Raw genomic sequence first — 25,132 nt, forward strand, 5'->3', positions numbered from 1 at the left:
TGTATTTTACAATGTATTTTGAACCGTCAATTTTCAAGATTTTCAAGTTTTCTTAAATCAGTCGATCTACAACATTTTTGACGCTTTAAACTTTATAAATAAATATGAAAATATATTTTTAGACTAACACAAAGATTTCCAATATTGAAACTATATTTCTCGACATTATTTGAAGGTAGGCCGTAATTTGATTGTTTAGATCCTAAGCTCTATACAAACCCTACCCTTGTGTGGAAACTTTTTCGAAATAAAAAAAAGGGAAAAGTTTATATGGAGCCTAGGCTCTAAACAATCGAATTAGAGCCTACCTCAAAAATTTCACTAGAAGAGGTTATTTTGATGCCCAAATATCCTCAAATTGATCATCTTGACATCAAGATACATGGAATTGAGAAAAAAATGGATTTCAAGTTTTGAAAATAGTGCATCTTTTAACGTATTTTTTGACCATCAATTTTTAAGTTATTCAAGTTTTCATAGATTTACTCGATCTACACTATTTTTAAAGCTTTAAATTTTATAATTAAAGATGAAAATCTATTTTAAGGCTAGTCAAAGATTTATAGTATTGAAACCACATTTCTCGACACTATTTAAAGATAGGCTCTAATTTGAATGATTAGAGCCTCAGTTCCATACCAACCGCACCCATAAAAAAATATACCTTTTTTTTTTTATTTTTTCCAAATTTTGCCCCAGCACAGTTTTACTTGTGAGCTATTGGACTGCACCAACTGCCCACCTTATGGCGGAGTAGCGGTCCTTCAAATGCCGTTGGATGTTACAGTGCGGCTATACCGGATAGCGCGAAGCATTATCCGGAAGGCAACGGTAAAGGCAAACCACAAACAAGCATGAGAAATTCAAATGTGGGACTCCAGTGCTCCACCCCAACCCTTGTTCGATGGCGGCCACAGGAACCCTTCCCCTCCCATTTTCTCTCTCTATCTCACGCCCAAAGAGGAGTCGACCCTCATTCTCACGAACTAGCAGTAGGAGGAATTATCAGAGGCCTCTGGTCTTTGCTGTATCAGAAGAGAAAGCATCAGAAGAAGGAGGACAGAAGGCTTCTTTTAGGCCGTTTGGTTTCGTCACTGATAATCCTTCAAGTAGAAGTGCTATTCAGTTGCCAGAAGTACCAGCAGAGGACGGAAATGTTGGCCAAATGCTATATGTAAGAATAGTTTTTAGCTTTTTATTTCATTATTCTAATTGCTGCAATTCCTTGGTTCTTTTGCTTCTGCAATGGGGTTATCTTTCATGGGTTGAGGGAGAAGGCCTCAATTTGTCTGCTTATTCAGTTTACTGAAATTGGTTTTTGTTTATTTGGTGGATGGGTTGAAGAAATATCAGGATTCTTGACGAAATTCACATTTAAATGCCATTTTAGTGGTTTTTCCTTGTATATTCATGTTCTTTCTATTTTTTTCGGTTGCCTCACTGCCTGTCGTTAGTGTAGGGATAAGGCCTTAGACTTTCAATTCAATTTATTCAAGTCGGCTTCCCTCTATTTGTGTGCCGTACTTGAAGAAATTGCAGAATCAATCAAGAAGTTCTCACTTGAAAGCTTTAGCTATTTTCACTTGTTCTTCTTCTTGTTTTTATTAGTGGGTTTTCTTTTAACCATTCCCTTCTTTTGTATTGCACTCCCGTTAATGGGTTGATATTGGAAGGCCCAATAAGCCTCCTTTGTCAGTTTATGGATGTTGGTTTCTGTATGTTGTGTGACTGTGTTGTAGATATCAGGGTTAATCATTTCAAGATCAAGTTGAGCAGTTCTAGGACATCCAATACTTCCCATATCTTTTCTAAGCTTATGCCCTCCAAGTGAATGAAATGACTTTATTCCCTTTCTTACTGTTGAAGGACTGAAATTTCTGCTCGTTGCTGATGCGGGTTCTAAATTATAGGAGGAAAAGTTGAATTATGAAGCGAAAAGACAAATCTGCACCCAAATTATGGATGACAACAATTTTTTTCCTGAAAACATTACTCAAGGGATTCGTGACATTAAGCACCATATTCTACAAAGTCCTGAAAACTTGTTTGCATCTCTTGTTAGAGTGCCCAGTTAACAGTGTGGCAGTTAGCCAAGTGAAAAGCATGCATATAAAGTTGCTGACTTTGAAGGCGGTCAACATGGTTGGTCTTGAATTGATTCCCTGAGTTTAGCAGCATGCAAAAGTAAACATATCAAAAGCTACTCTTCTGTCTTCTTGGGCCAGTAAGCATGGTTTGTATGAGAGAAGGAGAGGTAGATTTATGAACCTCTGATCTACCACTTCGAAACCTGACGCCACAATAAGGATTTTTCTTAGACTAAAACATTTGATAATAGTCTCTTTCATGCATAAGGTTCGTAGTTTGTTCGCAGGATTCTGAAGGTCAATGCTGACACTACCAAATCCATCCTTTCGAAAAGACAGACCTCCTCTTATCTATGCGGTCCACTAGCACCAAGGAACTCATTTTAATTATATAAATACCTAAGTTTCCCTAATGGAGATGTCACTTGCTTCATTGTGCATAACATCCTCGCTACTGGCATCCTAGCGGTTATGTTTAATCGCCCCATTGAGGTTCAACTTGATTAATCCTATGAGGGGTGCTTCCAAGCACTATCATAATATTTCATGGTTTTGAGAATTTCGATCTGGATACACCTTCTTTGTGTGTTTTTTACACGACCCCTTGAAACTCCTTGTGTTTTTTAAACAACCCCTTTTAAGTTGCTGGCAGAAAAGAAAAGCCTTCATTAGGCTTGATCAATAGAGGCCAATAGTTGAAAATGAGTAAATAGGAAGCCAATTGCTTCGAGAAACTCTTTCCTGCGGATTCATGGTGCCAGGCATGGGATTTAGTCATATAATCTCCGTTAATCAGCTTGAAATACTATCTCCTTTATGCAATTATTATTTTGAGATGTGAGTGATATAGTTGTTGAAAGCTGCTGGTTAGAAAAGTGAAAAGCCACATAAATTATAATAATGTGATACTTAATGGGTATTTTATATTACATGCCTGTCTGGCTCACTGGTTACTGGCCATGTCAATATTCATTTGAACTTCATTCTTATCATTTTTATTCTTCATTATTGACGGCATGACTTAGTCGTAAGTTTGTAGAAAGTCATCATCACCATCATCATCCAAGTTTGTAGAAAGTCGTGCTTTTCAAAGCAACTTTGGCTAATGCTCCTGTTTACCTCATGTCTCTCTTCTATATGCCAATCTCAGTGGCCAACCCCCTAGAACAACTCGTGAGGAATTTTCTCTGGTCGGTACAGGCAGATAGAACAAAATACCATTTAATCTCTTGGGATAAAGTCTGCTTACCTAAACATCAGGGAGGACTAGGGATCAAGACCCTAAGAAAACATAACCTGGCCTTGTCGGGGAAATGGTGGTGGCGTCTAGCCACCTAGACTGATTCCCTCTTGGCTTAGGTCCTACGCAACAAATATAGGATCTCTGAAGGAACTTGGGTGCCTGAGAGGAGACCTCTGAGCAGGGCTTCAGGAGCATGGAAGGCGTTCACCTCCTCCCTCTCATTGTTCAAAAATTTTATCAGGTTTCATCCAAGAGAAGGAACAAGAGTGCGCTTCTGGTTAGATCTTTGGCTATGATACATGCCTCTAAGGGGCCTTTTTCTATCCCTTTACTCCATCGCCACAAACAAAGACTCCACCATTGCTAAGGAAATGGTGCTGGCGGGAGGTCGAAGAGTGTGGAACCCCTCGTTCAGAAGATACCTTTCTGAAGAGGAAAGCAACCACTTCCTCTCACTTTCGGCAGCTTTGCATTGTATTGTCATCTCAACACAAGGGAGGGACTTGATGGTCTCCTGCCCCCCCTCTAGTACCTTTTCGGTGGCTTTTTACAAAAAACTTATCCAACCCCCCACCTTCCCTCTTAACCCATCCTTTGTTCTGTCCAAGGTCTGGTCCACAATAGCCCCCTATAAAGTGCAGACTTTCAATTGGATAGCGTGCTCCCAAAGGGAACTCACTGTAGACCAGCTTCAAAAGAAAGGGGTTCCTATCCCCAATAGATGTGTCATGTGTTTGACTGAGGAGGAATCAAATCCTTACCTCTTCATTCAATGTAACCAAGCTCACAACCTTTGGGGTCAATATTGCAGCTGTTTGGCTTCCAATGGGTTACACCCCCAACGGTCAAGGACCTTATATCCTCAGACCACGCATCACATTGGCCGAAAGCTGGACGAACCTTATGGAAGGCTGCCGTGGCAGCCACCATATGGGTGATCTAGGTAGAAAGAAACGCCAGGATTTTCCAAGGCCATTATACCCAAGGCTCAGTACTTTTTCGCAAGGTTACGACCTTAGTAACATTTTGGGCCTCCAACCACAAGATCGTTTCAGGTATCTCTGCGAACACTTTCCTCTGTCGATGGAAAAATATCCTATACCACCAGCCACGAAAGGTGCAAAGAACAAACACCTGGCTGCCTCCTTTAGAAGGTACCATCAAGCTTAACTTTGATGGGTGTTCTTTGGAAAACCCCGGCCCTGCGGGTGCTGGTGGTGTCTTCAAAGACCAACTTGCAATATTCTGTTCACCTACTCGGAGCACCTGGGCCATGAAGACTCTCAGTATGCCGAAGCTATGGCCTTGCTATTGGGCCTTAAAAGCCTCAATCAGTCTTGGGGACGACACCTTCTAGTGGAGGGAGACGCATGTAACATTATGGGCAACCAGGAGGTCAACACCTCCATGGTATCTTTGATGAGATTGCTTACATTTGCAGGACGTCAAACGAGTTCATCGATCTCCTGGCGAAGGACTGGGCTAGGGCCCAAGTACAAGACCAAACCCGGTCCATCTCCTTTTTTGCTCTGGACCACAGAGGGTACACATAGTAGACAATCTCTTTGTAATCGTGCATACCTATAAGCTCAATATTTTGTAACCTCACTCTAAATCTATTGTAATCGGGCAGATCTATAAGCCCATGTTTTGTATAGGGTTTGATGACCTATTTTTTACCGAGACCGGTCTAGTGACTCTTGGATAAACTCACAACTGTAATCCAACTATATTTAGCAATACAAAAGTTAACTTTTCTCCAAAAAAAAAATCGAGAAACTAAGAAGAATCTACTTATTGCTCTGTTAAACATTATCCAATCATATGCAAATTCATGCTCCAGTACAATAACTGACAAACTATAATAGTTGAATATGAATTAAAGATAATGCAATACTAATAATCAATTTCTAGAAGGCTACTTAGTGATATAAGAATTCTACTAAATTCTAGAAGATTACAATACATTGAGCATTTAAACTCGAAAATACAAAAGCACTGAAATGCATGAACCTTAAAACTGCAGCTAACAATGTCTAAGAATTATTACTCAATGCCTCTTGAGCACTGAATATAAGGTTGTGCTTCATTTTCACAAACTGTTTGTTCCTATTTTCGATACCTACATCAAAAAATGGGGCTAGAAGTCTTTAAGGATATAAAATCCCCACTAATGGGGAACATATTTTCAAGAATTCTATATACTTGCAGGTTTTCTTAGGCACATACTTGAAAAATGATGCTAAGGTGCCTAAGCGCATCCCAAGCTCTTTACTATGATGTTCAATTGACTCCTGGGAAGTCCATGGAAGTCCTTGAGACATCCGTTACGACTGGGCAATTGAAGAAGAAATGGTTGAGATTTTTTTCTTGTCAATTTCTTAATTGTGGGAACAAAGAAATTGCAAAGGACATAGCTGTGGTTCTGATGGGGATTCTTCTATGTAGTGTCCTTTGAAGACCTGCTGAGAAGAAACAAAAAGTGGACAAGATACATGTGATGGTGAGATCCAATTAGACATTCACATAATTGAGACTCTTTAGAAATCTTCCTTTTTTAGTTAAAAGGAAAGACCAATGAGACTCTCTGGAAATCTTCCATTTTTAGTTCAAAAGGAAACACCCATTATGTTCCCATTCCATTCTATCCTATATTGGTTGAGGAAGGAACGTGCTGAACAAGTGATTTGCAGCACTATCAAGCTGCAAAGGTTTTGTAACTATAAGTTACAACAATTTCTCTACCCATAAATTGTTGCCAAAATTGATTTTCTCCAAAGTAAGTTGATACAAGCATAGGCTGTTATTTTTAATTCATAGAAATCAAGAGTATTTCCTTTGGTTTCTTTGGGGAAACACTTTTGGTGATGCTTAAATGTAGTACCATTATCTTTTACCCATGTGTTTGTGTTTGTGCTATAAGAGTGGTGAGATAATGGTTTTTCTTCTTTTGTTTTTTAGTGCATTTGTTAGGTAGTAAAATTAGGTTTTGGATTATTTGGGTTTTAATTTTCTTTAATGGTATTTGTATGTTTATTAGTTGTAGAGAATTGAAGGGTATAATTGGAAGTTAAATGTTCAATAGACAGAGGGCTAGGATTTAATTGTGGTTAGGGTTTCTTAATGAGTAAGTTAGATTTTAAGGTTTGTTTTTATTGGATAGATGGCCTTTCAAGGCCTTATATGCAATGACCAACACTGGTCAGAGTCACAGTGGGCTGGACCAAGAACATGGTGGCTGCCAGCGTACTTGCGTATTGGGATCCAGATAAGCTTATATAACCTTGTTTGACTGAGGCAAGGTTCTTGAACCCTATTATGAACCGATTGGGTTCACCTCATGTCGTGTGAGCTAGGGCTTGGGGGTCAGTGAATCCCCATTTGTTTGAGATATGTTGTGTAATAAGCCCTGTGTGAGCATAGCTGGGTTGTAAGAGGACATAAGCCCAAATCCTTGACATATGTAACTTGCTCACAATGTGTGCACAGACAATCGCATTTTGGAAATCTGTTCTGATAAGGTAAAATCTACCTATTAGAACTGTACACACGTGCAGAGAGAGGAGCTCCGCAAGTGCATGTCCTTGGGGGGCACCTGTAATCCATTGAACAACCTAGAATCCATCCAACCATCGGTTAGCTTTGATAGGTCCACTCATGTCCGGACTGAAGTTCGTGACTCATAGGGGCATGTTGGGTCGGTCTGAGAAATTGGGTTGGGTTTCTGGGTCTAGCCTAGTGGAGTACCATACAGCCCGACCTCCTGTAAAACTGGGTTTTTTCACCCTGGATTTAATGATATTTTGATAAAAAATGATTTATCATGAGTTTAGATGCTTTTTAAAAGTTTTATTTCAAAGGAAAAATTCCTTGACAAAAGTTGTGTGATAATTTCAATTAAGTACGTCTGTACATGTGGCGTGTGGCACACAAATAGCCAATCTGTGCTACACGTGTATCCCATAAGGTAGCCATGTCATTGCCCAATGGGCGTGACATGGAAACCATAATCCTTGTTGTGGAATCCCAGTTTCGATGTGACACATATCATTGATAAGTATATTGTGTTTTATGGCACATGTGTGAACCACATATGTGGTGACACATGTGTACTTACATGTGGGAGTGTAGATATTTCACATTTTCATAAATTGATTCAAATGCTGATTTTGTGATTTGTTAAACCCTTAGATATTTGAAATAAAGAGACTTGATTGGTGTGAAGAAGATAAGGGGGACACACTATGACATATGGTGATGTAATGTCCCCCTTTTGATAATGACTTCACATAAAGCTTAAGTATGAAGCAAGCTTACTTTTAATAAAGCTAAGGGGTGGCACGCCACCCCCATTAGGGTTTTGAAATGAAGATATTTTGTTAAGGGTTGTGATTTGATGATTGAAAAATCAATAATTAAGGAGAAGTTGATTTTGAAATTTAGGGTTTAAGGGCACTTATGATATTATTGGAAATGTGTGGAGGTATTATACAGGTATGGTGATGAGGATGTACTCAATCATCACCATCCATATGATAGCCATCAATGGTGATTGACTAGGCTAGATCTTTAGCCTCTCTCAACCCTTGGTTCACTTTATGGGTGGTTGAGATTTAATCTAAAGTTTATACCCCACATGAAAAGTCTATAAATAGGACCACTTCTCATTCAATTCTAACTTGATTGCTTTTAATTTGAAACACCTACCTCTCCTCTCCATAACCTCACGCCTCACTCAAAGATCCATCTTCCTTGCTGGAAATTTGTTTTGGTTCCATTCTTCTTTAATGCACTCCTTTCACCCATGATCAAAGAGTGACTATTAAAACCCTTCCACGCACTTCCCAATCATTAGAGGCTACTATTATGACTTCTTAATGCTGCTGGAAACTCATCATAACAGTGAGGTAAATTGCTCCGACCTTGCTTTGAAGTGTTGTAGTGTTAGTGTTTTATTCTCATTTAATCTTTTGTATTTCGTAGGTGTCTTTTCCAAACTATTAAATGCAAACTGTTGTGCCTTTCATGGTGCTGGAAATGCAATGATATGGTGCATAACAGTGAGCATGTAGTATGATTAATGCACCAAGGTCTTCCCCTTTTCTTCTATAGTTGTTTGGAACCTTATACCCCTTGGGCCAAGACAACACCATTTGGAGCTCATTTAGAGTCCGTTTTCTCCCTTATTTGACTTGGATGGTCCTATATCCGAATTAATCCTATTTTGGACTTTGTTATGAGAAAACTAATTTTATCATGTGGTGATTTATTTGCTTCCCAAGATTAGATCGAAACTGCACCCTTCTTGCGTTATCGAGAGTGAGTGATGCTCAAAGGTTATCATTATCTAGTTGAGGTGTTCGCACAATGATTGTTTTGGAAATTGCGTTCCCATTGGATACTTTAACGGCATGCACGTTATTATTTTATCATGTACTTTATTTCATTTGAGTTGTAATATATAAAGGCATTAATGTTGTTGAAGAATGTTGTAGTTTTTGTTCTCATAGTTTGTAGTAAGTAGGGGCTTTCCCAAGGTGAAATGTAAGAGGTTTTTAACTTTATTTATTTTTCACATCAATTGGTATTAGAGATCTAGAAGATTTATTCATCATAACGGCATCAATGATATATTACCACAAATCATAAAGGTTGTGAATCACAGGATCATATGGGAATGTCGTGCAGATGATCAGGTGCCGTAGATTGGCAGGTCAAGTAGACGACCGTCACTGATTATGGACTGACTACCAAAGATATTCGTGTGACTTCGTCTGGCTAAAAGGCTAGCTACTAACATATAAATAAGGAAAAATAAAGCTAATGGGTAGGGGGTCGTGGAGTTAGAAGTTTTTATTGTTAATCGAACTAATGCATAAATCAAGCCATGGAAGGTATTAAGGTAGAGATATGCGAACTTCGAAGAGAGATTAGTGGAACAAGTCAAAGATCACAATGATTAGAAAATACCCAACCGCTAAGGAGAGGGTACTCTCAATTCTGTATATTCTGCAGTAGTTTTCACCCTAGGGATGAATCAAGCTCCATGATCTACTCCTGGTGTCGATCATATATGTAATAAGAAATTCTGGGGCAAAGCCATGACCTGAGGAATGTCCATGTGATCTCGGTGTCAAAGTTGATCTTTTGGAGTTTCATAAAGAACTCGACAAAGAAACCAAAACTATGCTTGATATCCCAATTTTCCACTACAAGTTGCATATTAAGTGTAGAAATGAAATACAATCCATGAAAAACAAGAAAGAACAAACAAACACAAAGGAAAGAAACAATCAACCACAACGCAAAGATATATGTGGTTTGGCAACGTGCCCACGTCCACAGGAGATTAGAGCTTCTTTACTGGCAATGGAGAATAGGGCTACAATTCGCTCTCTTCCTCAAGCCTCTCTATTTTTTTTTTTATATAATTACAAAGAGATCTACGTTTTTCCCTTAACCCTAAACTTTTGATGAATCCCTAATCGCAACGATATATATCGAGTCCCAGATAGATGGTATAAATTATCGAAATACCCTTGTACGGATATATATATATATATATCAAGTCAGATATATCGAATCCCATGTACGGATATATCCGAACTTTGGCAGATATATTTCTTCAGAATGCAAGACATCAATCCTTAATAATTTCCACCTTGGCTTGAATTCTGTCGAGCCACTTTGAAGATGTTTTCATCCCCGTACCTCCATAAAGGTACGCTACTGCACCCCCACCTGATATGGGGTGCTTCCCTCACTCTCAACAATGAGAGACATTAAGCAAGTCCAAGTAAAGCTTGAACTTCTCCGTGGTGACTGACTTTGTAAGCATATTTACGGGGTTGTCATTCGTATGAATTTTCTTCAGGTGAATGATTCTTTCTTACACAAGCTCCTTGATCTTGTGATATCTTACATCAATGTGTTTTGTTCCTGTATGAAACACTTGATTCTTTGTAAGATTTATGACACTTTGACTATCACAGTGCAACACAGTACCTTCTTGCTCCACCCCCAACTCACGAGCCAAACTAGTCGACCAAATCGCCTCCTTTGCAGCCTCAATTGTTGCCATGTACTCTGTTTCTGTCGTAGACAATGCAATCATGGGCTGAAGCATTGCTTTCCATGAAATAGGTCCACTTGTTAGTGTGAAGACATACTCTGCAGTAGACCTTCGCTTGTCTAAATCACCAGCATAATCAAAATCAACATATCCCACCAGTTCTATAGAGCTTCGCTTCCTGCTGAACATAATTTCGAGATCTAACGTCTCGCTCAGATATCTGAAAATCCACTTAATAGCATTCCAATGCTCCCTTCCAGGATTACTCATGTATCGACTGACAACACTGACAGTATGAGATAAATCCGGCCTGCTACAAACCATAGCATACATGAGGCTTTCGACTGCGCTAGCATAAGGCACTAGAGACATTTGCTCTATCTCCTCATCCGTAGTGGGACACTGCCGTTCCGATAACTTGAAGTGACTCACCAATGGAGTGCTAACTGACTTGGCCTTTTCCATGTTGAAATGCTCCAACACCATTTCAACATACCTTTTCTAAGTTACCCAGAGTTTACTTGCACTTCTATCTCTATGAATCTCCATACCAAGGATCCTATTAGCAGCCCCTAGATCCTTCATATCAAACTCAAAACTTAACATAGACTTGAGAGAAATTATGTTACATGCATTCTTGGCAGCGATGATCATGTCGTTAACATAAAGCATCAAGAGAATAAGGGAATTATCATCAAGAACTTTAAAATAAATACAACAATCATACTCCTTTCTTGAAAAGCCAATCCGTACCATGAAAGAGTCGAAACACTTGTATCATTGCCTGGGAGATTGCTTAAGACCATAAAGCGATCTCTTGAGCAAGCAAACTTGATCTTCTTTTCCATGCACTTTGAAGCCTTCAGGTAGCTCCATAAAGATTTGTTCCTCCAAATCACCATGAAGAAACGTTAACTTCACGTCAATCTATTCTAGCTCTAAATCAAATATGGCTGTTAAAGCAAGTAATAACCTTATTAAAGTGTGCTTGACAACCGGAGAGAATATTTCATTGTAGTCTACTCCCTCCTTCTGAGCGTAGCCCTTTGCTACGAGCTTAGCCTTGAATCTCTCATGTTCCTTTTCTGTTGCTATCTCTTTCTTTCAAAAGATCCATTGCATCCAATCACTTTTCTTCCCTTGGGCCCCTTGACAAGCTCCCAAGTCTTGTTCTTTTTCAGAGACTCCATCTCCTCCATCATGGCTGTCATCTATTTATCACTCTTTGCATCACTTAGAACATCTTTGAAGGAGTCAATTTCCTCAGTACCAACAGTTAGAGCAAAAGCTACCATGCCCTCAAAGCCGTATCTCACAGGGGCCTTGTGAACACGCTTCTTTCTACCTTTTGCCAAACTGTAGGGTTCACCATGTGATTGTTGCTGTTCCGGTATGCTGCTGGATGATTCTTCCTCTTCTGGTGTTTCGGACTTTTCTAGCTTCACCTGGACTGTCGATCTTTCTTCATCATTTTCATCTACTTGCACTTTGTCATCTTGCATGTTGATTGACTTCACCATGTGAGATTCATCAAACACAACATCCCTGCTAAGCACAACTTTATGTGAAGTAGGATCCCAAAGCTTGAATCCCTTCACTCCCTTCTCAAAACCAAGAAAGATGCATTGCTTAAACTTAGAGTTTAATTTGAAACGTTTCCCACTTTACACATGGACATAGGCTGGATATCCGAAGATCCTCAGCATAGAGTAATCTACCAGCTTTCCTGTCCACATATCTAGAATTTTGCAATCAATCGCTGTAGATGGTGACCTATTAACGATGAAACAGGCCATGTCAACTGCTTCTGCCCAGAAACGTTTCTTCAAATCTGCATTCAATCTCATATTACGAGCTCTTTCCAAAAGAGTCCTGTTCATCCTCTTAGCCATACTATTTTGCTGAGGAGTTTCTGGTGTGATAAAGTGACGTACAATCTCCTCTTCTTTACAGAATTCTTGAAATTCTCTAGACTTGTACTCCCCTCCATTATCTGATTTCAAGCATTTCAGTTTCTTTTCTGTCTTCCTTTCTACCTCTGCTTTCCATTGTTTAAACTTCGTGAATGCTTCACTTTTGTGTTTCATGAAGTAGACTCAGACCTTTCTTGAGTTATCGTCAATGAAGGTAATGAAGTATTCTGCCCCACCCTTGGATTTGATTGGTGAAGGCCCCCATACATCAGTGTGTACATAGTCTAGTATATCCTTGCTCGTATGAATTATAGTTTTGAATCTAATCTTGCACTGTTTATCGAAAACACAGTACTTACAGAAATCCAATTTACAGGCTTTGACACCTTTCAACAATTTTCTTTTATGAAGTTCCATCATACCTCGTTCACTCATATGCCCTAAACTCATATGCCACAGATTTGTGTTATCTGTGTTAGACTCAACATCTGTGGTTACAGAAGCTCTACCAGTAACTGTATTCCCTCTCAATCGGTATAGGTTCCCAGTCATTTGACCTTTCATGACAACCATAGATCCCTTACTAACTTTGAGGACTCCACCTGTTGCTGTATACTTACAACCATTCAAATCAAGAGCCCCCAGAGATATTAAGTTTTTCTTTAATTGTGGGACATGCCTCACATCTGATAAGGTTCGTACTATCCCATCAACCAGCTTGATTTGATAGTTCCTATTCCAATGGTCTTGCATACTGCATCGTTCCCCATTAGAACAGACCTACCACTATATGATTTGTAGGTTTCGAACCAGTTTCTATTTGGACACATATGAAAAGAACAACCAGAATCTAAAATCCAAGAATCATTAAATTGATTCTTACTTGAAGATATAGAGAGAAGATCTCCATCATCTCTGTTAGAGCTATTGGCCACGCTAGCTTCATCAGATGTTTTTCTTATTTCTATCATCTTTATATCCTCCTTTCTTTTCGGCCAGTCTCTGTTCATATGACCTTCTTTTTTGCAGTAATAGCAAATAAACTTGCCCTTCTTTTTCTATTTTGATCGACTTCTGCTTCCAGACCTCCTTTGATTTAATCTACCCCTTTCATGACTCTCTTTGTGTTTTCCAAAGAAACCTTCTCCTTGAGATTTAATACTATTATTCTTCCTTGTTTTGTTTGACATAAGAGTAGCAGTGAATTCGTCTGTCTCAAGAGTCTCCTTCCCGTACAGTAGAGTCGTAACCAGATGATCGTATGATCTTGGAAGTGAAGCCAACAGAAGTAGGGCATTGTCTTCATCCTCGATTTTGACCTCAAGGCTTGCTAACTGGCTTATGATCTGGTTGAACTCACTGAGATGTCCAAGTAGATCTGTGCCTTCTTCCATCTGAAGAGAATACAACTGTTTCTTCAAGAACAACTTGTTCGTCAGAGATTTCGTCATGTAGATACTCTTGAGTTTTGTCCAAACTTTCGGAGCAATTTCGAGATCCACCACATAACGTAAGGCGTCATCTGAGAGATTCAGCCGAATCGCACTTACCGCCTTTTCCTCCATCTCTTGCCACTCTTCATCGTCCATCTTTGCTGGTTTCTTCGATTTCCCTAGCAAAGCCTTAACCAGACCCTGATGTATCAAAAGATCCTTCATCCTTCGTCGTCAAAGGGTGAAATTGTTCTTTCATTGAACCTCTTAATGTCATACTTGACGCTTGAGCCCTTTCCTGTCATCGTGGTAGCAAACCCCAGAATGCGGAATAACCTTGTAGTCTCTGATACCAAGTTGAAGAAACGAAAAACAATCTACGAAAAACAAGAAAGAAGAAACAAACATAAAAGAAAGAGACAACCAACCACAAAGGAAAGATACACGTAGTTCGGCACGTGCCTACGTCCACGGGAGATTAGAGCTTCTTTATTGGCAATGGAGAATAGGATTACAATTCGCTTTCTTCCTCATGCCTCTCTATTTTTTTTTTATCTAATTTCAAAGAGATTTACGTTTTGCCCTTAACCCTTAACTTTTAATGAACCCCCAATTGCAACGATATATATCGAGTCCCAGATAGATGGTACAAATTACCGAAATACCTTTGTATGGATATATATATATATATATATATATATATATATATATATATATATATATATCAAGTCCCAGATATATCAAATCTCATGTACGGATATATCCGAACCTTGGCAAATATATTTCCTCATAATACAAGACATCAAACTTCAACATTAAGCGTTTGATTTATTGGCTCATTGAAGAAGACAATGCATTGGCGAAGGGTGAAACTTCATCACCAACTATTGAAACGGCCTTTACAAGATGTAATGAACACAACAAGCTCGAGGTTAAGTTTTTCCCAACCCCCAGAGGGAGAATGATGTCATGGGTTTTTAATTTTTTTTATTTTACTATGTCTTTTTGATACTAAAATTAGGTTTGGGTTTTTAATTTTCTTTTTTGATATTTGTGTCTTTTTTTAGTTATAAGGAATTGAGAGGTATAGCTGGATGTTAAATGTTAAATAGATGGAACGGCTAGGATTAATTGTGGTTTGTTTCTTAAGGAGCAGTATAGGTTCTAGGGTTTTTGTTTAAGTGTTGGACAAGAAAAAAAAGAGAACAAGAATTTATTTGAGTATTGTGAAAAGAACTTTTGGTGTGGACCCCCTACAGACCTAGAGAAACGGAGTCAAATCTCTTTATCTTTGGGTGGAATCCCTTACAAACCTAGAGAGAGTATAATTTTCTCACCCTTTTTTTTTATTTTTTATTTTCCTTGTTTGTTTATTTTCTTTCTCTTCTTCCCTGTATCGTATATTTCTACCTATTTGCACACATAGCACATGCTTCTTCTGATATGTTCCCATATATGACATTGTAAGTATTTCAAATTATTAGAGATTTTAGGTTGTGTGCTTCTTCATTTCTATTTTCTTATCACTGAAGTTTTGCTTCTTGGATCTCAACATGGTTGATCACATGACGTAAACATCATTCTGGTCATTAGATATGTCGTTGGTGACTTTATTGTTATGTTTTCTGCATCTTTATGGGAAGCAGACCTGGTGCATTGATAGATAAAGTACTCCATAGCACTCGTTGCATTTTATACATTGGAAATTTAATGTAGACATTATGATTTTCAGAGGATAGAGGATAAGGGGAGAGAATATGGGTCTTATGTCAAAGCTGGCAAATTTCGATGGTTTGTGAGAGAAACAGGTGGGTGTTCTCAGCTATTTTTATTGAAGTATCTCTTTCTTCTTGATGAGACATCAAATGGTGTTATACTCATATATTGGTTTTCATATGCCATATTTGTTGTCTTGCTTTGGTGGTCTACATGAAAAGTTATTCATGTGACAACTGTAAAATGGTTTCTGAAGGCTTGGAATTGATGATATTTGCTTTTTCCAGAATGATATGGGGTCGCCTTGATTATTTGGTGAACTTAGTTATTTTTCTCTCTATTGCTAGTCAAGGAAGCAATTTATCCATTCCTAGTGAATTGTACTTTTATGCTATTGATCAAAATTAGGTGCATAAATTTTTTTCTAAGAACAACCACTCTCTTTATCTTCTCTTTCAGGTGGGTCTGTGTTTCTCAAATCTAGTTTTGGGTTAATGGTATACCACAGTGACAACAAGATGTTGCAACAAACTATAAATAGGATTTGTGAAGCATGCATGAGAAAACATTTCATGTCAAATAATAAATTTGGTCCCAAGAAGTAACACAATAATATATGGTATTGGCATCTTAGCGGGCATGATTTGGGAGAAAACTAATGAAATGGATCCGATCATTTTTATTTTGTACCATCCAATAGGTTTTGTTTTGAGATCACATATGGTGATACACTTCAGATCATGCGGTCCCAGCATTGATGGGGATGTTACCCTTGAGATGTGGGGATGTGTGATGCTCAGGGTTCATGTGATGAGGACCCCCCATCAATGGTAGGGATGGTGGGTGTAGTGTGTATCGCAGTGTATCATTTATTTTCTCATATCTTAGAACGGAAAGCATCATACACATTACCAGAGTCCACATATATTCCCTCACTAGGCAGGGGTATTGGTTGTGATTCTTATCAAATGCTAACCGCTTATCAAATGCTAACTGGAACTTAAATAACATACAGTTCAATTGAGATATTGAATAGAGAGGTCATGCTTTTGTCAAGGTTGTGACCAATGCATGATCTGTTTGAGTACCATACTCAGTTTGAGTCATTCACTTCTGAAATTAGGTGTTTTAGTAGTTCTATGTTTCTTAATTTTGACTTTCGAGTTTACCTGTTATGTATTATCAAGTCAGATAGTACGTCTTATTTTAGAGATTCATAGATCATATCCTATTCATGTTTTGTTGTTTGTTTGGATGTTGTGCTGTATACCAAAGTTTATGTTTTCTTTTCACACGGTCATTGCAGGATCATCTAAAACCCAACGTGGAACAATTATTTTTGTTCATGGTGCTCCAACACAATCTTACAGTTATCGAGTGGTCATGGCTCAGGTTCAATTGTGTTTTATTTTCATGTTTTATTTATTTATTTATTATGAGTGCTTGTAAGCTGCATTTCTGCATTTTTTATCAGTTCCAAATCATTTGCTTGCATAGCATCATATTCATCACCTCTGTACAATTTCTGTCACTACTTTTGTTATAATCATAACCTCAAGTATTCAATTACTCGTGGATCACCTACATAGACCATGTCAGTGTCCTAGAATGGTTCAGTGAAGACTTTTTTAGCACAATGTTTAAAATGCGGGATGCGGTCCAGATGCTGGAACATCGCCCCGATGCCATCAATAACTATAAAAAATTTCAAAAAAATAGATTAATGCATGAAAATGATATGAACGTGATTTATGTGATATTAGGTACTTAAGTTTTTCATTAACTCCAACATTATCAGCTGTTCAGAGACTCTGAATCCCTTGTTAGAAGACACTGGAAAAAACTAGAAATGTAAAAGTAACTTTATAGAAGACATTTGAAGGCATCATATTATCATAATTCATAAAAATCCAAAAGCCATACTTGCAATTGCAAACTCGCCTTGAAACCCTTGGTATGTTGTCGATGCTCAAGCTTCTTTAAAACAACGCCCAAGTTAATCCCAATCAACAACCCAACCAACACTGAGAGAAAATTGACAATTTTTGCGAACATCATTTCCGCCTAATTTGTTTTGCTCTTCATTTGATCCAAAAACAGTCACAAATGTGGCTGTTTTTTGTTTGGGGGGTTTAATATCCCCAAAACCCTTTCCCCCCCTTTTTTTGGGGGGGGATGACCAAAACACCTCTGCTCATAGGCACTATTTCTGTCCACAGAGCTATGCGGCCCCATCCCACCAATGTGCATATGTGCCACTATGCGATGTGCTTTGGAGCACGTAGTGCATTATGTGGCTGCATATGTGGTGATGCTTCCGCATTTTAAAACAATGTTTTAGCATCTCTTAGAATGACAACTCTACTATCAATTCACTACTTAAAACACCTAACAAGTATTTTAATAAAAAGGGAAAAATGGTAACTACAAAACCAATAAGGGAAAAATGGTTGAATGTGTCAAACAATTATTCAAGTCATTTTATTACATTACCCATACTTCAGAGAACATCCTACAACCATGGCAAACCGTAAAGGGGACTTTTTTTTTTTAATTATTATATGTTTGAGATAAAGCTTGAGATGCAACTATTTCATTTAACTTGAGTTGGATCTTGTCTTGATTTCTCTCTCTAATGGTTGAAGAGTATGTGTTCATGCAGCAGTCTTCTCATTGAAAACACTAAACTTGGAAGTCCAAAAACAAAAGCAGTAAACCTTGCCCAGGTTTATTTCTTAGGGTTTTTTCTTCTTTATGTTTCATGGGGTCTCAATTATAATATTTATGGAAAAAGTTTATGCAAGGTGTCAACCTTGTAATATTAAAGTAAGATACACCTCAAAATCCCTTCAGAAAAGTGTTCCAACATTGGAAGACCCTCGAATTAATCATCTTGACCTCGAGATATATAGATATGGACAGAGAGGAAAAAAAAAGAATTCAAGTCCTAAAATAGTGCATCTTGTAACAAGTCATCTGGACTGTCGGAGATATTTAGAGCTTATAGATGTGCTTCATCTGTACAATTTTGGAATTTTAAATTTGACAACTAGGTAAGAAAATAGATTTTCAAGTTGTCATAAATTTTTTGACACCGAAACTACATCTCCCGGCAAAAGTTATAGGTGCCTTACTTTCACAGTATAAGGCCACCTTATATAAACCTCACCCTTCTCTTACTCTTCCCTTTACTGGAGAGGGATTCGATTTAAATGAGATAAATGCTCCGATACCATGAAGAACCTTAACTTGATGGAATGAGGCTGTTGATTTTTTATTAAAAATGCATGATGATTCTGTTAGAGTTGTGTGGTTCATATAGGATTTCAACCTTGTAGAAAATATTATATACATATCCGTATTGTGATTATTGTATGATGAAAACCCAACACCCTAAGGAGAGATCCGAGCTCGATTCAGTAACAACCTTTCGATCATGTTGGTCGATCAAACAAGAGGAAAACTTCCTTGATCACTGCCAAGAAAGGACGAGGAACAAGTCCTTTCAGCCCCTAATCACGCCAATACTCCAAATAGGCTGCACCTCCATGCAAAGTAGAGGCATCCACTACTGCATCAATTTAGGAGCGAATGCTTAATTTCATTAATCAAAATATTATCAACGACTACTGTCAAATCTCTTACAGCACTGTATATCATATATGAACCGATTCACTGGCCCTAACAAACTCCCCCTGACAAACTGCAAAATGACTAAACTGCTCTTAAAACCTATTCCCCACACATTAGAATCAACTTGCATGCGACCAAGTTCCTATGTTGCAACTCCCTATTCGTTCAACTAAATTTGCATTCATGAGGAACTCTACATTGTTGACTCTTTGACTCAAGGTACTCAAAACAACATTAGTCTGCTTTGACTTTTTGACTGCATGGGTACTCTACAACACTCTATTCGTACTTGACTTTGAACTAAAACCTAAAATAACACCATAATGACAAATTATGAAATGGCACTTAACAAATAAAACAATCCTAACACGCGCAACGTACAAATATTACAAAATTCTAGATGCTTCCCTACTTCAAATTCAAAAATATGTACTTTGGTCCAACTAGCCCCTTGATGTAATTTGCATCATTGTAAATAAATAAAAACTATTATCCCTATGCAAGAGTAGGAGGGTATAGAAAATGAAGGAACACATGGCCAAATGGCAAATTACAAAATAGGCACAAGTGCATTATCTCTCTTTCTCTAATGAAGAATTTAATAGCCCGCAAACTTTGTCTGAATTCCCTAGTAGTCAGCAATGGTCGTAACCAGTGGTTTAAAAATCACAGAGTTAGAACGATCTCGGGCGATTCGACATGGGAATCAGCCACCCCGTGTCGATTCTAGCTCAAAACAGGAAACCGCCCGTGTTTAGAAAGGAACCGGGAGAGTGGGGCGATTTTGCTACTGAAGACTCGCTGATTCTACCAAGTTTCAACAATGAGCAATGAAAGTTGAATGATTTGAGCTCAATGATCAAACTTTGAAGATTTTCGATCAATTATTTGAGCAAAATCGAATCATTGCAGCCTTCACAGATCACTTTACAGTCTTATTGATCATTAAAAACGAAATTACCATCGATTTGAAGCCACAAATTAATGATTTGTGAAGAACAAAAACAGTTTTGAAAAAAATCCGCCATTTCATCAATTGCAGACAAAAAGTGGCAAGATTTTAGATCAAATCAAAGGCTTTTTGATCTTGATAGTATCATTGACAAGAAATTGTAGCTATTTTTAGGTTTTTTGGTTGATTACTAGTGGATTTATGATTTGAATTCACAGTTTCTGAAGAACAAGTAAGGGTTTCAAAATTTCGGCCATTTCATCAATTGCAGACGAAATAAGGCAAGATTTTTTATCAAATTAGAGGGTTTTTTATCATAATAGTGTTATGCACAATGTATTGTAGCCTATTTTTGGTTTTTGTAGTCAATTATTGGTGTATTTGTGATTTGAAGTCACGGTTTCTCAAGAACAGGTTGGGGTTTTCATTTTTCCGCCATTTCTTCGATTGTAGACGAAATATGGCACAATTTTTTATCAAATCAGAGGTTTTTGTTTATCTTATTAGTATTATTCACAAGATATTGTAGCCTATTTTCGGGTTGTTTGGTCGATTAATGGTGTATTTGTGATTTGAAGTCGCGGTTTCTCAAGAACAGGTTAGGGTTTTCATTTTTCTGCCATTTCATCGATTGTAGACTAAATAGGGCACGATATTTTATCAAATCAGAGGATTTTTTATCTTAATAGTATTATTCATAAGATATTGTAGCCTATTTTCTGGGTTTTTGGTCGATTAATGGTGTATTTGTGATTTGAAGTCACAGTTTCTCAAGAACAGTTTAGGGCTTTTTTTTTTTCTCGCAAAACTAATGATTTCAGCCGAATTAGGGCATCATTTTGGATGATTTCAGATGGTTTTTGAAGGTAATGATGTTATTTAGATAATTGTTATTGTTATTTGTGTGATCGACAATGTTTTGTTGATCGAATTTTGAAAAAATCGTGATTGTTGGTGTTCACATGCGATTTTGAAGATTATGGCCTTAATTTTGATAGGGTTCTTTGAATAATTAATTTAAAATAATTTGCTGATTAATTGTGAATTATATTCAATTGATTGTAAATTTATAATTATCATACGAAAATAACTTCTATTGTTCAACTTTATTGTCAATTATTTAATGCAAGTACATATTGTAAAATTTTAGGGTTCTTTGGCTAATTAGTTTTAAAATAATTTGTTGATTAAAACTGTGAATTAATCTCAGGTGCCCACTAATTTAGATGATTCGTTCCTAGATCGAGTCAATGAATTATCACGCGAATTCAATCAATGGCACCTGTGTGACCAAGATGAAGAACAACATTGTCTTTCATTTTGGTATTAGGTTGTAGTTTACGAATTATATGCGTTACTGTAATCCATATATGATTATATATTTCATCCATGATAATTCTTTGCTTCTCCTTTTGTGTGATGTAAATTCAACGGTTAGCAGCAGTTCATACAAGGAAAGAACATCTCAATATTTACATAGAAAGAACATCTCAATATTTACATATTGATGCAAAAAATTGAAAGTTATTAATATAGTACTCCCATTTCTTATTGGATTCCTAAAAAACAATATTTGTATTAATAGTTTTTTTAGATTTTTTTAAAGGCCGAATCCGACTGATTCGGCTGATTCCCGATCTGAAACACTGATTCACCGATCCAGATGGGTTTTTGGAGTGCTCGAGCCGGGGCACTGATCCATTTTTTAAACCACTGGTCCTAACAATGTTAGAAAATGACAAAATTATGACTTGTTCTAGAAATATACTTTGAACTTCATTAAATTTTACTATATAAACTCTTTTATTGAAGTCCTCTTGGAATGTGCTATTACGTGCCTAAAAAGTTTAGCCTCCAAACTTTGTTAGAAATCCATAGTAGTCAAGAGATGTCCTAATAATGCTAAAAAATGATAAATTATGATTTGCTGTAAAAATATGCTTTGAAATTCATTAAAGTTTATTATACAAATTCTTTATTAAAGTCCGCTTGGGGTGTGCTATTACCTGCTGTCTATGAATTTTAGCTCTTGATATGGCCTTACTCTTGTTTACATGTATTGCACATTTAAAGTCCATCAGTGAACTATGTTTTTGATGTCTTTGCAACACTGTAAGCTACCAATGAAAAGAAAGTTATCTTTGCGCCTGTGAGTTGGAATCAGGTAGAATTTGGTTCAGATGAATCGCAGAGTTGCTGATCAAAATTTCTCATTTTATCAGGCAATTAGATGCTTCACATATCACATTTTCTTGTTTGGCATTTCAAACCTTCAGCTCATTTGCATTAAGACTCTTAACTGAAAGAACTCCTCTGATGCCATGTTATATTTTGTATTTTATCAATTTGATGCACAAGTTTAAGGACCTTCTTATGTAAAACCCTGGCACAATTAGGTTATCCCATTGTTTCAAAAAACAAAATAGGTTATCCCTGACACGAACACGCTTTAGTTCCAGTTTGAGAGCGCTCAGCTTAGTCACCAGAAAGTATGGGGATATCAGTGCATAGGCTTTCTAGGGCATAATGGTCCGGAAAAAGTTAATTTTTTGGTGAAATTAGAGATGCAAGAAGTTGAACTCTATATTGGCTTTTTGAAATCCTCGTGCCGTGATACAAACATGTGCTTGTTCTCCATATTGGTCGGAAAGTGCGGATAAGTGTGGGCTCTTTGGCTCGTAGTGGCAACCAGAGATGGGACTTTTTGTGGGCCTTGCCATTGGTCCTTATGGGGAAGCCTCCTTGACGTACTTTGTTTCTTTCTCTCTCTCTCTCTCTCTGTCTCTCTCTTTTAACCTATCTCCATCTCTCCCTCTCCGCGGATACCTCCAGATGCTTCTTGGAGCAACTACATATGAGTGGTTTCTTTTTTTCTGTATCTTGAAACCAAATACTGTTGAGCCTATAAGAGTGGCGTTGCAATACTTTGTAACTGTATGTCCAGTTGATAAGATCTCAATATTATGAGTAAGATGGAGACCAATGCATGAATGCTTTTAGGCCTTGTTTGCCATTGGAATGTAGGCTATCTTGGATAACAATGAACTAAGTAAGAACATGCACGTGTTTGTATATCCCTGCTTACATTGGTGTTTGTAAGCATGATGGCTTGAGAATACCTATAAGGAAAAGAATCCAGCCCAGACAACCGTAAGGAAAAGCATGGATGCCTCCGAACATCTGTAAGGAAAATAATGCCCCGAGGAGACAGTTGACAAGGTATACTTCTATTACTTGGGTACTGTATCGAAGGTCCTTCAATGGCATTCTATTGCAATGTCTATCCTGGGAAGAGGCTAACATGCATTATAAGAGGTACACAAAGGAGTATGTGGATTACACCAATCCGGCCAAAAGTTATATGACAGATTTAAGCAGCTGGGGTATTACTGGTCGTCAATGGCTTCAGATGCTATCAGGTATTCAAAGAAATGCCACTTATGCTAGATACATAGTTATTTTATACACCAGGCACTGGAGCCTTTTCTCCCGACTGTCACGGCTTGCCCTTTTTCCGAATAGGGAATAGATGCCATAGGCCCTTTTGACCATCCATCAGCAAGCCGTCATGCATTTATTTTGGTAGCAACAGATTTTTTTTCAAAATGGCGGAGGCCATCCCTCTGAAGGTTGGTCACAGCCTTTGTGAGGCATCATTAATCTTCCAGTTTGGGATTCCAGACAATTATTTCAAATAATGGATCGCCTTTAAAAAATTATTTGATCCATCGGCTTACAAGCCATTTTCACATAGATTGGAGTTATTGGACTGCTTATAATCCAAGAGCAAATGGACTAGCTGAGGCATGTAATTAAACATTAGGCAAAGTCCTAAAGAAGACAGTTTCCAAGTCTAAGGGAGATTTGCATGGGAGGCTGCTGGAAGTACTGTGGGCCTACTGCGCTACCATGAGAACCGCTACTGGAGCTTCCCCGTATTCCCTTGTGTACGGAGGAGAAGTGGTGCTTCCCCTTGAATTAGAATTACCCTCACTAAAAGATTGCGGTAAATTCGAAAATGTGTAGGGAAAAAAGAGCTTGATTGTAGTTAGCAAAGTTAAGGGCTCTGAACGAGAAGAGGTTGTTCTCTTGATGGACACTTGAAGCCTACCAAGCTCGCATGACAAAAAGGCATTGCATTTGACAAAAAGGTCAAAATAAGGACATTTAAACCGGGAGAGTGAGTCTCAGCAGTTATAGGACTTATTGCTAAAAGGGCAAAAATTGAACCCAAATGGAAGGGGGTCGTTTATTGTAAAAAAGGATTACTCTAGCAGGGCTTACTTATTGGTCCAAAGTAATGGTGAAGATGCCATGCCCCCAATCAACAACCATTTCTTTAAGAAATACTGCTCCTAAAATCATGAACTTTTGGTCTAGCTGTAAGACCCCAAACTGCACAGCATTGTGGTCCTAGCTGCAAGACACTAAACTACACACCATCACGGTCCTGACCACACGACCTTGAACTGTACGGTATGTCAGGGTTTTCAAACCAGCAAGGTGGTCCTGAGCAAAGTAAAGTAAAGAAAGAACCGATCGTGGGAAAAAAAAAGAAAAAGATATTCGAAACATAGAGTGCGGTGAAAACCCTTATGGATGTCTGCTCTACAAGGATGGACGCAGTGCTTACAAAAGGCACTGCGAATAAAGTCATTGAAATTCACATTCTCGTAACAAGATGCTAAGCTGCACGGCAGATAGTCTTGGTTATATTAGTTTAAACTATGCTGCGACATCTTACTGCAATGACGTAAAATTGCTTGGTTTTTGGGTTGAAGCCCGAATTGGATGAGGGCATGGAAGGCTCAAACACACTATCCAACTACCCTACTGTCTTGACGTATGACCTTAAAGCGCACTAATTCTATACAAAAAGCGGAAGCACAATGACACCTCAATGGGTATTCCTTTGACAGGATAATAAAAATAGACGGGATAAAAAGAAGAGAAATGGAAAAAGTTGTCCTTGTAACAAACTGGAAGCTCAGGAGATAAAGATTCATGATTTCAAACCAAAAAAAAAGAAAAAGAAAAAAGGAGGTGACAATGCTAGCCTAGACTGAGCAAGGTGGTTTTATGT

The 25,132-nt window shown here is 37.9% G+C and overlaps 1 protein-coding gene across 18 annotated transcripts in view; it reads left to right on the plus strand.

Moving 5' to 3' along the window:
- The first annotated feature begins 697 nt into the window (after nt 1-697).
- LOC18446354 (alpha/beta-Hydrolases superfamily protein) overlaps nt 698-25,132 on the plus strand; it is a 60,116-nt gene continuing 35,681 nt past the window's right edge. For 6 of the 18 annotated variants that reach the window (XR_967066.3, XR_016047167.1, XR_967065.3 and 3 more), the window contains exons 1-3: nt 709-1,174; nt 15,481-15,556; nt 16,771-16,856. Coding sequence is in view for 3 of the 18 variants with exons in the window: in XM_011629558.3 (XP_011627860.1) it covers nt 905-1,174; nt 15,481-15,556; nt 16,771-16,856 (432 nt within the window). In the remaining 15 variants the exon portion in view is untranslated. Of the gene's footprint in view, nt 1,175-15,480; nt 15,557-16,770; nt 16,857-25,132 lie in introns of all 18 variants that reach the window. The other 12 variants (XR_016047173.1, XR_016047175.1, XR_016047176.1 and 9 more) reach the window with 3 other exon arrangements.

This window comes from Amborella trichopoda, chromosome 13 (genome assembly GCF_054954075.1).
Source record: "Amborella trichopoda isolate Santa Cruz 75 chromosome 13, AtrichopodaSantaCruz75HAP2 v2.0, whole genome shotgun sequence".
NCBI classification, from domain to species: Eukaryota; Viridiplantae; Streptophyta; class Magnoliopsida; order Amborellales; family Amborellaceae; genus Amborella; species Amborella trichopoda.